Consider the following 16,353-nt stretch of genomic DNA (forward strand, 5'->3'; position numbering starts at 1 on the left):
AACCCTCAGGATCATTTAAGAAATTCCAAATGACTGTCTTACTTCGTCCCACCTCAGCAGCGATGGCGCGCTATGAGAGACCCTGCTTATGCAGTTCAACAACCCGACCACGTTCAAAAAGGGAGAGTTTTTTTGCCTTTGCCATCACAACGTGTGACTACCTGACAGAAAATGACAATGAATCCACATCGTTGCACAGATTTGGCCTTTTAAAGGCACGTGGTCCTAAAATTTGGATCAGCTGAAAAACAGCCTGTTTCAGTTTAATCGTTATTTTCAATTAATTGAATGCTCAAAAAATGTTTGGTCTCACTCTCATTTCTTTTTGTTGCATGTTGAAGCTTTACTTGGAACCTTGTTAAGATCCAACAATGTAAAATATGATTTTTTGCCATTTTTCAAGTGGTCTTAAACTTTTGATCAGGGCTGTATTATAAACATTATAATATATCCCAAGAGAGGACATCATAGGGATAATACACCATTATGGCAGAAAAAAGGACAGACATAGAGGGTCTCAAGTTCCTAAAATATCTCTTGTTTATAAGTGCTGTGGGGTTTCGCTCTGGTAGACAGGATTAGCGGACGCAGTATAGAGGCAACAAGTTCTTTGGATCAAACAGTTCAGTGTTTTATTCACACTTTAGGCAAGTGACAAAACAAGCAGTCATAATCAAACAAAAAGTCACCTTGCAGTGTTGGTGTTAATTCACACCATGCAGCAGTTCTGCCTCAAAGAGTCCTTGATGATAGCAGCACCAACCTGTTTTCACGCCAAACAGGTAGCAAGCCTTCATCCAGACACACGGCTCCCAGGTCCCAACACATAGACCTCGCTTCTGAGCCCTACTGCCTAATTTAAAGAGGACTTTTCACCAAAAAACATGTATAGAAACAGTTACATTACCTATGAGAGGACCCCCCCCTTTCGTCCGCTGTGGTCTCCGGTAGTTCTGGCGCCTCATATGCTATAGAGGCGATTCGGTTCGAGTAGGCGGTGACTAGAATTTGTACAGGGCATGGTTTTCTTCTCCTGGCTAAGAGCGCATCCAATCAGAGCGCCGCGCTCTTAGCCAGGGAGAAGGAGCTCAAGTTCTCGCGAGAACTTGAGCTTTTACACATCCTGAGGCGTGCGCCATCTTGGAGTCCACGGCGGAGAGGATCGCAGCGGCAGCAGCATACTGTCAGTAAGTATGAAAACTTACTGACAGGATGCTGCTGCCGCTTATGCCGCCGCTGCGATCCTCTCTGCCGGGGACTCCAAGATGGCGCACGCCTCGGGATGTGTAAAAGCTTGCGAGAACTTGAGCTCCTTCTCCCTGGCTAAGAGCGCGGCGCTCTGATTGGATGCGCTCTTAGCCAGGGAGAAGAAAACCATGCCCAGTAAAAATTCTAGTCACCGCCTACTCGAACCGAATCGCCTCATTAGCATATGAGGCGCCAGAACTACAGGAGACCACAGCGGACGAAAGGGGGGGGGGGTCCTCTGAAAAAATAATAACCGGAAATACATCACTGGGGGCCGCACTGTTAGGTAATGTAACTGTTTCTATACATGTTTTTTGGTGAAAGGTCCTCTTTAAGGATAGCCAAGTGCTGCCAAAACCCAGACCGGCACTCAAAATCCGGTCCGGTATTTGACCTCACCTGGCTGTAAATTAGCCCAGCAGCACATGCTGGGAGGAAAATACCTGCCTTGCCAGACAAAACCTCTCACTGTATCACAGTGCCTATAACGAAATAGCCGCCCTAATGAGGCCGATCTAGTGTCAGGAACCTAAAATGTTGTGCCGTATTCCATCTCTGTCAAAAGTGCCACCACCACACCAAAACCCCTGACTAGATATAATAAGTAGGACGTATTAAAAAACTACCAAATAATAGTGGTTAAAAATCAAGATAACTAAAAACCAGGAAAAATATGAACGTCTTATATCAGGAATGGCCAACCTGCGGCTCTCCAGCTGTTGCAAAACTACAACTCCCAGCATGCCTAGACTGCTTACAGCTTTCAGCCTACAGCAGGGCATGGTGGGAATTGTAGTTTTACAACAGCTGGAGAGCCGCAGGTTGGCCAGCCCTGTCTTATATCATAAAGATATCCCTAGGATAAGCTCATTACACTAAGGGATAAACACAATAGTAGGTGAATGCTTTACATGAAACATAGACTAGTGCATATCAGTAGTCCTGACACGTTTCCCTAGAGCCACTGCTATAGTTGATTTGGAGACTCAGGTTCCTGACGTGAAGGCAGTTATTCCGTTATCAGCTTTTACAAACAAGATATTTTAGGTCAAAACCCTCTGGGCATTTGTCCTTTTTTTCTGCCATAATAGTGTATTATCCCTGACATAACTTTTAATTATTACCATTAAAATGTGTAGACATACTGATGTTCTTTTCTTGACTGTTTTCTGTCATCAATTTCCCGTAGGAACAAATAAAAATTTGTACAGTCTTTTTTCCCTGCCTGTTTTTGGATGATTTATACATAAAAATACTGTATATGTGCTGATCACGCTCAACTAACTAGTTTATTTTCATATTGTGCTCATAGAGTGAAGAGGATAGATACGTGTTCATCGCTGAATGGTATGATCCAAATGCTGCTCTGCAGAGGCGGTACCAGCTCCTATACTATCCCAAGGATGGATCTGTGGAAATGGTGAGTTTTATGTGCACTCAAGAACCAAACCTATTTAAAGGGGTGCTGCACTTTTATCAGCTGAGATATTTGTCTTCTAGAAGAGTTGACAAATGTAAATAAACCAATACTAAGGAAAGCGGTTCATTTCTGTAATCCCCAAAATGCTTGAGGGCATCCACTGCAGTGGAATGTTTGTGACTAAAACACCCTCTGTTATGTACTGAATGGGTTATAAATTGAAGATTAGTTGAGGTCTAGACGTTGTAACCAGCGAGGGCTGAAGATGGAGCCAGGCATATGGTAGCAACAACATCAAACACTGTCATCAATTAATGTCTTGGAAAGTCTATACAGAGAATGGTTGTGGACCAATATCTAAAAAGCTAGGGAGGGGTCAGTGGCCTCTTGTTAGTGTAAAATAGTCGAATATCAATTTCAGAATCATGCTGCACTAAAATGGTGATTAATCGCCCATATAACATATGGTAATCCGAGGCAATCTGTTACTGAGTACTGACTGGGCCCGCCCCTACTTAGCTTAACCACTTCCAGACCGGGCCATTTACCCCCTTCCTGACCAGGCCTAATTTTGCAAATCTGACATGTGTCACTTTATGTGGTAATAACTTTTTTACTTATCCAAGCCATTCAGAGAGTGTTTTCTCGTGACACATTGTACATGTTAATGGTAAATTTGAGTCAATAAGTTTTACCTTTTATTTATAAAAAAAATCCAAAAGTTAACAAAAATGTGAAAAATTTCACTGTTTTCTAAATTTGAATCTCTCTGCTTTTAAGACAGATAGTGATGCCTCATAAAATATTTATTAATTAACATTCCCCATATGTCTACTTTATGTTGGCATCATTTTAGGCTACTTTCACACTAGCGTTCGGAGCGGATCCGTCTGATGTTTCATCAGACGGATCTGCTCCGATAATGCAGACGTCCGCATCCTTTCAGAACGGATCCGTCTGCATTAAAACTTCGAAAATTTTCTAAGTATGAAAGTAGCCTGAGCGGATCCGTTCAGACTTTACATTGTAAGTCAATGGGGAACGGATCCGCTTGAAGATTGAGCCATATGGTGTCATCTTCAAGCGGATCCGTCCCCATTGACTTAGGCTACTTTCACACTAGCGTTCGGGTGTCCGCTCGTGCGCACCGTTTGAAGGGGCTCACGAGCGGCCCCGAAGGCATCCGTCTGGCCCCAATGCATTCTCAGTGGAGGCGGATCCACTGAGAATGCATCCGCCTGCCAGCGCTCAGCCTCCGCTCCGCCTGGCCGTGCGGAGGCGAGCGGATCCTTCCAGACTTACAATGTAAGTCAATGGGGACGGATCCGCTTGAAGATGACACAATATGGCTCAATCTTCAAGCGGATCCGTTCCCCATTGACTTACAATGTAAAGTCTGAACGGATCCGCTCAGGCTACTTTCATACTTAGAAAATTTTCGAAGTTTTAATGCAGACGGATCCGTTCTGAACGGATGCGAACGTCTGCATTATCGGAGCGGATCCGTCTGATGAAACATCAGACGGATCCGCTCCGAACGCTAGTGTGAAAGTAGCCATACATTGTAAGTCTGGACGGATCCGCTCGCCTCCGCACGGCCAGGCGGACACCCGAACGCTGCAAGCAGCGTTCAGGTGTCCGCTCACTGAGCGGAGCGGAGGCTGAGCGCTGGCAGGCGGATGCATTCTCAGTGGATCCGCCTCCACTGAGAATGCATTGGGGCCAGACGGATGCGTTCGGGGCCGCTCGTGAGCCCCTTCAAACGGAGCGCACGAGCGGACACCCGAACGCTAGTGTGAAAGTAGCCTTAGTAATGTAATTTTATTTTTTCAGGACGCTAGAAGGTTTAGAATTTTAGAAGCAATTTTTGAAATTTTTGAGAAAATTTCCAAAGTCAACTATTTTAAGGACCAGTTCAGTTCTGAAGTCACTTTGTAAGGGTTAAATAATAGAACCAACCCATAAATGACCCCATTTTACAAATGACACCCCTCAAACTATTCAAAACTCGTTTTAGAAATGTTAATGCTTTAGGTATTCCACAGGAATTAAAGCAAAATAGAGTTGAAATTTCAAACTTTTTTTGCAGATTTTCAATTTTAATAAATTTTTTCCTGGAACACATCAAGGGTTAACAACAAAACAAACCTCAATTTTTTTTACCTTGATTCTTAAGTTTACAGAAAGACCCCATATGTGGTGTGTACCACTGTATGGGCACACGGCAGGGCACAGAAGGCAAGGAGTGCCATATGGTTTTTGGAGGGCAGATTTTGCTGGAATGGTCTTTGGGCACCATGTTGCATTTGAAGAGGCCCTGAGGTAACCCCACAGTGAAAACCCCCCAAAAATGACCACATTTTGTAAACTACACCACCCAAGGAACTTTTAAGGGGTGTAGCGAGCACTTCTTAACAGCTATTTCATAGAAAACATTTTTTACAAGAAAATTGTGCTTTAGGCCAAAACTTTCTTTTTCACAAAAGATAACAGGAGAATACCCCCTAATTTGCTACCCACTTTCTCCTAAATACAGTAACACCCCAATTGTGGTCGTAAAATGTTATTTGGGGATATGCCAGGGCTCAGAAGGGAGGGAGCGGCATCTGGATTTTCTAACATGGAATTTTCTGTCATGGTTTTTAAGAGCAATAATTTTTTTCATTTTTTGTTGAAGATGCTGCGTGAGGGCTTATTTTGTGCTAGACAAGCTGTAGTTTTTATTGGCACCAATTTGGCTTTCTGGTTGCTTTTGATCTTTTTGGCAGGTGAAGTCACAAAAAAGCTGTTTGTAATATTTTTTTTTTTTTTACACAGTTCACTTGATGGGGTAGATCATGTGATATTTTTATAGATCCGGTCATTACAGATGCAACAATACCAAATATGTCTAGTTTTTTTTTTTTTTTTACGTTTTACACAATCAAAACATTTTTAGAAGAAAAAAAAATGTTTTTGTGTTGCCATTTTCTTAGAGCCATATTTTTTTCATTTTTCTGGCTATAGTCTTGTGTGAGGGCTATTTATTTATTTATTTATTTATTTATTTATTTTTTTGCAGGACGAGGTGACATTTTTATTGCTACCATTTTGGGGTACATACGACTTTTTGATTGATATTATGTTTTTTTTTAGGTGAGCTGACTAAAAGAAACAGTTTGGGCATAATTTAAAAATGCTTTTACACCGTTCACTTCATGGGGTCGAACACGTGATATTTTTGTAGAGCCAATTGTTACGGACGCGGCGATACCAAATATGTCTATTTTTTTTTTTTTTTACATTTTACACAATAAGAGCATTTTTAGAAAAAAATAATCATGTTTTTGTGTTGCAATTTTCATAGAGACTTTTTTATTTTATTTTTCTGGCTATGAGGTGACGTTTTTATTGCTACCATTTTGGGGTACATACGACTTACATAGTAGCCCCAGTTACAGGGGAAATACACACCCCCAGAGAGGCTGTACAGCATAATACAGCGCTGTACAGCCTCAGTGCAGGGCTGATTGAGGTCTATGGAAGATCCGTCAGCTCCTGCACTCACATGACCACTGGGTCGGGACAGGAACAGCGATATACAGCGATCTAGAAGGCAGGGTCTCCGAGGAACAGTCCCTGCCTTCTCTCTGGGGTGCCCTGCGGTCACTGACAGTGGGCCCTCTCCCCCCCCCCCCCCCCCCCCCGCTCGGCAGCTGCACGCTAATCCAGAACGTCCATTCAGAGATAAACCGACCGCCCAAGGATGTTTATAGTCAATAGGTGGTCGGGAAGTGGTTAAAGGGGCTGTGCATGAGTTTTAGATAGGTCATCAATGTCTGATTGGTGGGGGTCTGACACCTGGCACCCCCGCTGATCAGCTCTATGAAGAGGAGGTGGCGCTCCATGTGAGCACTGGTTCCTGTTCATTATACTGCCCATCGTCTCAGAAGTTGTCTCGCTAGAATGGAGCGAGTACTTGTAATTACACTACGCCGCCGCTCCACAGGAGTAGTGTAATGAAGCATGGAGCACCGGCCTCCTCTTCAAACAGCTGATCGGCGGGGGTGCCGGACTCCCAACGATCAGATGTAGGAGGATAGTTCATCAATAAAAAATCCCTGCACAACCCCTTTATTAAGTACTTGTTTTTCAACTCCCTTTTGGACCGCCGCTCTATGTGTGCAATGGCACTCGTTGAAACACTTTGCTACTAGCATTTTCTAGATGCTCTTTGTAAGTTTGTCACTGCTGTACTACACTGCGTGCAGAATTATTAGGCAAATGAGTATTTTGACCACATCATCCTCTTTATGCATGTTGTCTTACTCCAAGCTGTATAGGCTCGAAAGCCTACTACCAATTAAGCATATTAGGTGATGTGCATCTCTGTAATGAGAAGGGGTGTGGTCTAATGACATCAACACCCTATATCAGGTGTGCATAATTATTAGGCAACTTCCTTTCCTTTGGCAAAATGGGTCAAAAGAAGGACTTGACAGGCTCAGAAAAGTCAAAAATAGTGAGATATCTTGCAGAGGGATGCAGCACTCTTAAAATTGCAAAGCTTCTGAAGCGTGATCATCGAACAATCAAGCGTTTCATTCAAAATAGTCAACAGGGTCGCAAGAAGCCTGTGGAAAAACCAAGGCGCAAAATAACTGCCCATGAACTGAGAAAAGTCAAGCGTGCAGCTGCCAAGATGCCACTTGCCACCAGTTTGGCCATATTTCAAAGCTGCAACATCACTGGAGTGCCCAAAAGCACAAGGTGTGCAATACTCAGAGACATGGCCAAGGTAAGAAAGGCTGAAAGACGACCACCACTGAACAAGACACACAAGCTGAAACGTCAAGACTGGGCCAAGAAATATCTCAAGACTGATTTTTCTAAGGTTTTATGGACTGATGAAATGAGAGTGAGTCTTGATGGGCCAGATGGATGGGCCCGTGGCTGGATTGGTAAAGGGCAGAGAGCTCCAGTCCGACTCAGACGCCAGCAAGGTGGAGGTGGAGTACTGGTTTGGGCTGGTATCATCAAAGATGAGCTTGTGGGGCCTTTTCGGGTTGAGGATGGAGTCAAGCTCAACTCCCAGTCCTACTGCCAGTTTCTGGAAGACACCTTCTTCAAGCAGTGGTACAGGAAGAAGTCTGCATCCTTCAAGAAAAACATGATTTTCATGCAGGACAATGCTCCATTACACGCGTCCAAGTACTCCACAGCGTGGCTGGCAAGAAAGGGTATAAAAGAAGAAAATCTAATGACATGGCCTCCTTGTTCACCTGATCTGAACCCCATTGAGAACCTGTGGTCCATCATCAAATGTGAGATTTACAAGGAGGGAAAACAGTACACCTCTCTGAACAGTGTCTAGGAGGCTGTGGTTGCTGCTGCACGCAATGTTGATGGTGAACAGATCAAAACACTGACAGAATCCATGGATGGCAGGCTTTTGAGTGTCCTTGCAAAGAAAGGTGGCTATATTGGTCACTGATTTGTTTTTGTTTTGTTTTTGAATGTCAGAAAAGTATATTTGTGAATGTTGAGATGTTATATTGGTTTCACTGGTAAAAATAAATAATTGAAATGGGTATATATTTGTTTTTTGTTAAGTTGCCTAATAATTATGCACAGTAATAGTCACCTGCACACACAGATATCCCCCTAAAATAGCTAAAACTAAAAACAAACTAAAAACTACTTCCAAAAATATTCAGCTTTGATATTAATTAGTTTTTTGGGTTCATTGAGAACATGGTTGTTGTTCAATAATAAAATTAATCCTCAAAAATACAACTTGCCTAATAATTCTGCACTCCCTGTATAAAGGGAACACTAGTGCTTTTATTTATTTTGTAGCATTTTCACAGCATTACTGGTTTGGCCTTTGGTTGCATTTGTTTATATAGAGCTGTACTGTGTATCTAATACATCCACACCCATTTTGTTTTCATTTTGACCTATGTGCAGTAAAACTTTCATTTTCAATTCCAGAACCTGTTGGACACATGACCTTTTTTTTTATAGAGGTTGTGCAGCGTCATAAGTCATCAATATCAGATCGTTGTGTTGTGTGTTCTACAATGTAGTGGCGGTTCAATATCATTACAGCTGTTTGTATGGGAGAAGAAGCTGTGATTACACTGCACATCCACTACAGTCTAGAAAGCATGCAATTAAACATGAAGGGTCTTGGTCGCGTGACCGATGTTGAGCCCAGGCATCGCAGTGTACCAGGGCAGCTATAAAACTAAACAGGATGGCAGTGTGACTTTCATGTTAACCATGACTATGGCAAATGTGAACCTCAATTTATTTCTGTGGCTGCCCAGCGACATTGCGATTACTTGGGTGTGACACCTGTCAGGCCCAACCCTAAAGAGGACACAGAGCTCACACAAACACAGCGGCCTCTTCAAGGTTTCCTGGAGTTGGACCATGCTGTTCTGATAATGATGACCTGCCTTAAAGAAGCACTCCTACAAAAAAAATTTTATTCTCTGACCTGTTAGGTGCAGTTATCCCTGCACTTCTGATCCTCAGCTTTGTCCAGTTAAAGAAGCACTCCCACAAAATGTTTATCCTCTGACCTTTTAGAAGGGTGCATGATGTAAACTAGTGAAGGTAATATTCTTATCAGTGACTTAGGGGTGGGCGATATGGCCTAAAATTTATATTGCGATATAATTTTAAGCATGTGCGATATATATTGCGATATATTGTTTTCTATATTGGGGGGGGTGTTTAAACTTTTTTTTTTTTACTTTTTATTTAATAACTATTAGCCTCCTTTAAGGGCTAGAACCCTTGTCATATTCACCCTAATAGAGCTCTATTAGGGTGAATAGGACTTTACACTCTCCCTGCTGCCTGTGCTTTGTGCACACAACAGCAGGGAGCTGACCATGGCAGCCAGCCTCTCGTGTGCCCCCCAGCCTCTCGTGTGCCCCCCAGCCTCTCATGTGCCCCCCCAGCCTCTGATCTGCCCCCCCCAGCCTCTGATCTGCCCCCCCCAGCCTCTGATCTGCCCCCCCCCGCCTCTGATCCGCCCCCTATGGTAACTCAAACCCACCCCCCCTCCCTCCCTCCCCAGTATTAATCATTGGTGGCAGTGGCCACAGGGTCCCCCTCCCCCCCCATCATTGGTGGCAGTGGGCAGTTCCGATCGGAGTCCCAGCAGTGTAATGCTGGGGCTCCGATCGGTTACCATGGCAGCCAGGACGCTACTGAAGTCCTGGCTGCGATGGTATGTTAGTGAGCAGCATTATACTCATGTGCGCCATGGCCGCCGGTCGCTCCTTCTTCTCATAGGTCTGTGCGGCGCATTGCTAATGCTATAAGCATTAGCAATGAGCCGCACAGACAGAAGAAGGAGCTCCCGGCGGCCACGGCGCACGTGAGTACAATGCTGCTCACTAACATACCATCGCAGCCAGGACTTCAGTAGCGTGACTCCTGGCTGCCATGGTAACCGATCGGAGCCCCAGCATTACACTGCTGGGACTCCGATCGGAATTGCCCACTGCCACCAATGATGGGGGGGAGGAGGGGGACCCTGTGGGATATGGCCGGCACATTCATTGGTGGCGCAGTGGCCACAGTCCCTCCCTTCCTCCTCCTACTCTGTCCTCATTGGTGTTCAGCGGCAGCCGCGCACAGTGGGGAGGGAGGGACTCCCTCCTTCTCCCTCCACTGTGCCGGCTCAGGAGAAAATGGTGCGCGCAGAGAGCGCGATCATATCGCAGTCCGGCGATATGGCGAAAATCCATATCGTGGCCCAAATTTATATCGCATATCGCCTATATCACCTATACCGCCCACCACTACAGTGACTGTATTTGTGAGTTATAATCTTCCTCCTTATCCTGAGCTGTGTCATGTGACCAACTCTCTGATCTCTAGCTGACCCAGGACAGGAAGTCAGTTACTTCTCTATTCATTCCTATGAGACTGACATTGAGGCTCCCATAGAAATACAGAGAAACTGGCTTTCTGTCCGGACATAAGATTCTAGAGGAGACTGGTGCAAAGGAGAACTGGCTTAGTTGCCCATAGCAACCAATCAGATTCCACTTTTAATTATTCAGAGCTTCTTTGGAAAATGAAAGAATCAATCTGATTGGTTGCTATGGTCCTTTGCACCAGTTTTGATGAAGTGTTATTTGGAAAGTCAGAGTTCTGGTCACATCACACAGCTAAGGATCAGAAGGGAGGTTATAACTCACAAATACAGTCACTGGTATGAAAATTACTTTCACTACAGTTTACAACTTCAACCTTTCTAACAGGTCAGAGAATAAAAATGTTTGTGGGAGTGCATCTTTAAAGGGGTTGTCCGGGTTCAGAGCTAAACCCGGACATACCCATATTTTCAACCAAGCAGCCCCCCTGATGTTAGCATCGGAGCATCTCATGCTCCGATGCGCTCCCTTGCCCTGCGCGATCTAGCTATTTTGTTTGCAATAACACACTGCCGGGCGGAAGCAGTGTGTTCGGTGACGTCACCGGCTCTGATGGGTGTGCTTTAGTGTTGCCCTAGCTGTTTTACTGGCTAGGGCAACGCTAAAGCCCGCCCATCAGTGCCAGTGACGTCACGGGGCTTCCTGGCAGCCCCATGGAGAGCCCCGGTACGACACCGGAACTCCTGAAAATGCCTTTGCCCTGAGCAATTTAGCGCAGGGCAAAGGAGAGCATCGGAGTCAGGGCGAAAATTGAGGTATGTCCGGGTTCAGCTCTGAACCCGGACAACCCCTTTAAGATTAGGTCATCAATAAGTAAGTCTTGGAAAACCCCTTTAAGATTTAATGTTTCTAAAACCTAAATGTTGAAACATTTTTGGATTATGATTATTTTGAACATGTTCCTTTTATTGCAGAATGTATACGATCATAATCTGACCATCCTTTTTAGCACATGAACACACTCCTGTCTTTTCCCTAGCAATATGCTAATGATGAAATATTTGTCATTTATGATTTCTACAATGTGAATTCATGGCTGTGTTGTTGACATGCATGGCTTCAGCATTTTGATTGTATTAGCATAATAATCCCCCTGCTATAGCTTGTGCTACCATTCTCTGTTCACATTTCACATTCGTCTTGGCCTGTTTGGAAAACCGGTGGTTATATTCTTAAAGCTCTCAGTGCCAGGGTTTTTATTATTATTATATAGAGACGTCTTTTAATTACAATGTAAATGTGATGTTGAATGCTGAGGTTTTCATACTGGGAATGATGGACATTCAGATTACAGTACAAAAAGTTACTTAGTGCAGTCTACAAATGTCTTTATAATGAGATAGAACATTGTTGGAGAACTGGCAAGATGGAAATGTGTAACCTACTGTTTAGGCAATTGCTACATATTGAAGGTTGCCTTGCCAGCCAAGGCCAAAGATAATTCATCACATCCAATTGAGCAGTTTGTTCAGTTTTGCTCTAGGCCGATTGCATTTTAGCTTTTTTTGGCTTCTACTCCCTTTCTCTTGTACCTATTTTGCCAATTTGCCGTATTTGTTTGTTATCAGTGATTGTTGGATAGTTATGTCCTAACGGAAGATCTAATTGAGGATGTTCAGTCTCATTCACCACCTATTTGTAGGCCCATCTTTATCCCCAGGTGCTGCAGCACAAGATGAACCATCGGTGTCACATCCACGTGCTCCCATGCCTAACTATTTTATTGACTGACGACGTTGGTCTTGATGGAACATCTTACAATAGATGGAGATGCATCTTCTAAAATAAAGCTTTTTAAAAGACCTGACGTCCTTATGTTTATACTATTAATTATTAGGGCTTCGGTTTGACTTTGTGGCCAGTCCATCTTGGTCCTTCTTACAATGTTCTTGTTGATGTTCATGTCATCTCAAGGTTGTATGTACTGTTAAGACAACCCATGTCGTTCGCTAAAGCCTGTGGAGATGAGGAGCCAAAGTCAATTTTGTCTCATTTTCACTTACAATGAGTGGTTTGCAGGGTCGAACTGGGAACTTAAAGTGGCCCTGGAAATTTTTTTAAATTGATCCCATGTTGTAGGTGGGTTCAAACTGACAGAAGGTGGGGCGACACAAGTAGGCAGGCACAACAGAAGTAGGTGGGGACAGCAAAACTGTAGTGCAGAACAAAATACCACCCCAGCAGAGCCTAATACAACAGAGCAGCATAAAATACTGTCTCAGCAGAACCAAATACCACAGTGCAGCAAAAAATATTGCCTCAACAGAACAACATACCATGAAACTGTATTCTTGTCCTGAGGACAGTAATACAGTTGAATTCAGGAGGGCATCCGTGATGCTAGGGAGGCTGGTCATGGTCGCGGGCTGATATCGCCTGCACCCGCCGGATGTTTTGATCTGCGCAACGGGGAGATGCAGCGATGGCCGTGCTGGAATCTGGAGTGACATTGGTGTCGAGGAGTGGGGTAAGTATGATCTATAGCAGGGGCCCGGGCATTGCGGGGGGCATTTTTAGAATTGGATAACCGCTTCAACTGCTGTTCAACCATCAAGCAAATTCTGTCTAATGCATATGGCCACCTTAAAGAGGAGGTGGGTACCAGTCCAAGGGTCACATCATGCTTCTGTCATATAAGGTATAGGAGCCAAAGATGATGAAGCTCTTGGCCCCATTGTCCATGGGTTGTGATTGTTCAATCGACACATGGTGGAAGGCCTGTCTAGATATGATTGTTGATTTGCTCATCCCTCTTTACCCAAGACCTGGCCCTAATTGTTTGACACTAATGTAATATTTTTGTACCCACAGTATGATGTGAAAAATCATCGTGTCTTCCTGAGGCGCACCAAGTATGATACATTACGTAAAGAAGACTTCTATGTTGGAAATAGAATAAATGTCTTTTCCCGTCAGCTTCATCTGGTCGACTATGGAGACCAATACACTGCCCGTAGGGTTGGTGATAAAAAGGAGAAGTATGTTTTACTCATTCATTATACACAGTAGTTTTCTCAAGTTTCTTGTAAATACAGATAGTCTTAATATTTTCATTTTCAACGCCTGTGTTCATATTCGGCATCAGAAGATCAAATCGGCTTACTGCTTAAATCCTTTTTTGTTTGTCACATTCCTAACAAGTTAGGTCAGTTGGCTTTGTCTCTTGCAGAGGGGCATTTTTAATAATAACTTGTATGGCTCCTCTGTGTATATAAAACAAGCTGTCTCTCATGATACTTTTTATCCAGGCTCCATTTTTTTTTCTTATCACAGATTGGTATGTATAATGCTTTCAAATAATAGCTACAGAATTACATTTTGATGTGCAATGCATAATAATAAAAGCCAGTGGAATGGAATATAGGACATATTTATGAAAGAAAAGAAAACCCAAATTTAGTTTCATATAGGGTTACAAAAATCTGTTTTAGTAACCATGCTGTCCTTTTTTTTTGGACCACATCAAAAATGCAGCCACTGAACACAACAAAAACTGTGTGTTTTTTTTTTATTTGGACAAAACCCAAGCCATATATACACCATTAGACTGCCCAAGCAGGTTTATTGCTGGGAGTAAGGCCACGTCTACGCGACGACATTTGTCGCGCGACATTTTGTTGCACTAATGTCGCGCGACAATTTTTATAAGGCAGTCTATGGTGTCGCACTGCAACATGCTGCCACTGCGACAAAACAGTCGCAGAAAATCCATTCGCAGTCGCAGAATGTTGCAGTGCGACACCATAGACTGCCATTATAAAAATTGTCGCGCGACATTGGTGCAACAAAATGTTGCGCTACAAATGTTGCAGTGTAGTTGTGCCCTATCTGTCGCGCGACTTATGTCGTCGTGTAGACTAAGCCTTAAGCCTGTATTACACTGCCCTTTTTGCCGGCAGATAATCGCTAAGGAGTATTTGCATAAACGCTCGTTACCGATCATCTGGCATTGTTCTACTGCTGCCGATTGTCCGATGAACGATCAAATCCAGGCATTCCAAATCTTTTGACATGTTAAAAAAATTATCGTTTGCAGGTTGTGGTGTCTAATAATGATCTGCCGCTGGCAAGCCATGGGGTCGGGCGATGGCACAACGATCACTGCTCCCCATACTGTGGAGGAGATCGCTGCAAGACTGCTATAATCACAGGACTTTATTAATGGGTTTTGATGTTGATGACCTAGGATGGGAGCTCAGCTGCAGTAACCCAACACAGCAACAACACTTCGAAGCGAGCTGTGGTTCTCAGTGGTAGTTTTATCGTTGCGCTGAAGCACTGCAATAACCAGGCCTGGACAGTGCTGTACAGGTGCATCTCAATAAATTAGAATATCATCGAAAAGTTAATTAGTCTCAGTAATTCAGTTCAAAAAGTGAAAGACATATATAGATTAAATACACACAGAGTGATCTATTTCATTTAATCTTGATGATTATGGCTTACAGCTAATGAAATCCCAAAAGTCAGTATCTCAGAAAATTAGAATATTATATAAGGCCAATTAAAAATGATTTTTAATACAGAAGTGTTGGCCTACTGAAAAGTATGTACAGTATATGCCCTCTGGTCTGGGCTCCTTCTGCAATGATTTACTACTACATCAATGCGGCGTGGCATGGTGGCGATCAGGCAGTGGCACTGCTGAGGTGTTATGGAAGCCCAGGGTGCTTTGATAGTGGCCTTCAGCTCATCTGCATTGTTTGGTCTGGTGTCTCTCATCTTCCTCTTGACAATATGGAGTTTAGGTCAGGTGAGTTTGCTGGCCAATCAAGCACAGTGATACCGTGGTCATTAAACCAGGTTTTGGTACTTTTGGCAGTGCGGGCAGGGGTCGAGTCCTGCTGGAAAATGAAACCAGCATCTCCATAAAGCTTGTCAGCAGAGTGAAGCATGAAGTGCTCTAAAATTTCCTGGTAGATGGCTGCGTTGACTTTGGACTTGATATAACACAGTGGACCTACACCAGCAGATGACATAGCTCCCCAAACCATCACTGACTGTGGAAACTTCACACTAGACCTCAAACAACTTGGATTGTGTGCCTCTCCGCTCTTCCTCCTGACTCTGGGACCTTGATTTCTAAATAAAAAGCTACATTTATTTTTATCTGGAAAACAGGATTTTGAACCGCTGAGCAACATTCCAGTCCTTTTTCGCCCAGGTAGGACGCTTCTCTGGGTCATGAGTGGCTTAAAGCAAAGAATGCGACAGTTGTAGCCCATGTCCTGGATACGTCTGTGTGTGGTGGCTCTTGAAGCACTGACCCCAGCCGCAGTCCACTCCTTGTGAATCTTTCCCAAATGGTATTTTCTTCACAGTCTTTTCAAGGCTGCAGTTATCTCAGCCTTTTCTACCACACGTTTTCCTTTGGGCTCATGCACACGACCGTATGTATTTGGTGGTTTGCAAAAAACGGATCTGCAAAAAATACGGATTACGTCCGTGTGCATTCCGTATTTTGCGGAACGGAAGAGCTGGCCCCTAATAGAACAGTCCTATCCTTGTCCGTAATGTGGACAATAATGGGTCATGTTCTATCCTTTTGTGGAACGGAGATACGGAAACGGAATGCACATGGAGTAACTTCACGTTTTTTGTGGACCCATTGAAATGAATAGTTCCACGTAAAGTCCGCAAAAAAAATGGAACGGACACGGAAAAAAAAATACGTTTGTGTGCATGAGCCCGTCCACTCAACTTTTCATTAATATGCTTGGATGCAGCACTCTGCGAACAGCCAGC

General features: G+C 43.8%; 1 protein-coding gene across 1 annotated transcript in view; it reads left to right on the forward strand.

Moving 5' to 3' along the window:
• The window catches only part of NME7 (NME/NM23 family member 7), a 238,446-nt gene that overhangs the window by 87,110 nt on the left and 134,983 nt on the right, over positions 1 to 16,353 (forward strand). Inside the window, exons 2-3 of the mRNA XM_040423843.1 lie at positions 2,561 to 2,668; positions 13,420 to 13,586. Of these exons, the coding sequence (XP_040279777.1) occupies positions 2,561 to 2,668; positions 13,420 to 13,586 (275 nt within the window). The remainder of the gene's footprint in view (positions 1 to 2,560; positions 2,669 to 13,419; positions 13,587 to 16,353) is intronic.

The sequence above is a fragment of the Bufo bufo genome, chromosome 3 (assembly GCF_905171765.1).
Source record: "Bufo bufo chromosome 3, aBufBuf1.1, whole genome shotgun sequence".
In the NCBI taxonomy this organism is placed as follows: domain Eukaryota; kingdom Metazoa; phylum Chordata; class Amphibia; order Anura; family Bufonidae; genus Bufo; species Bufo bufo.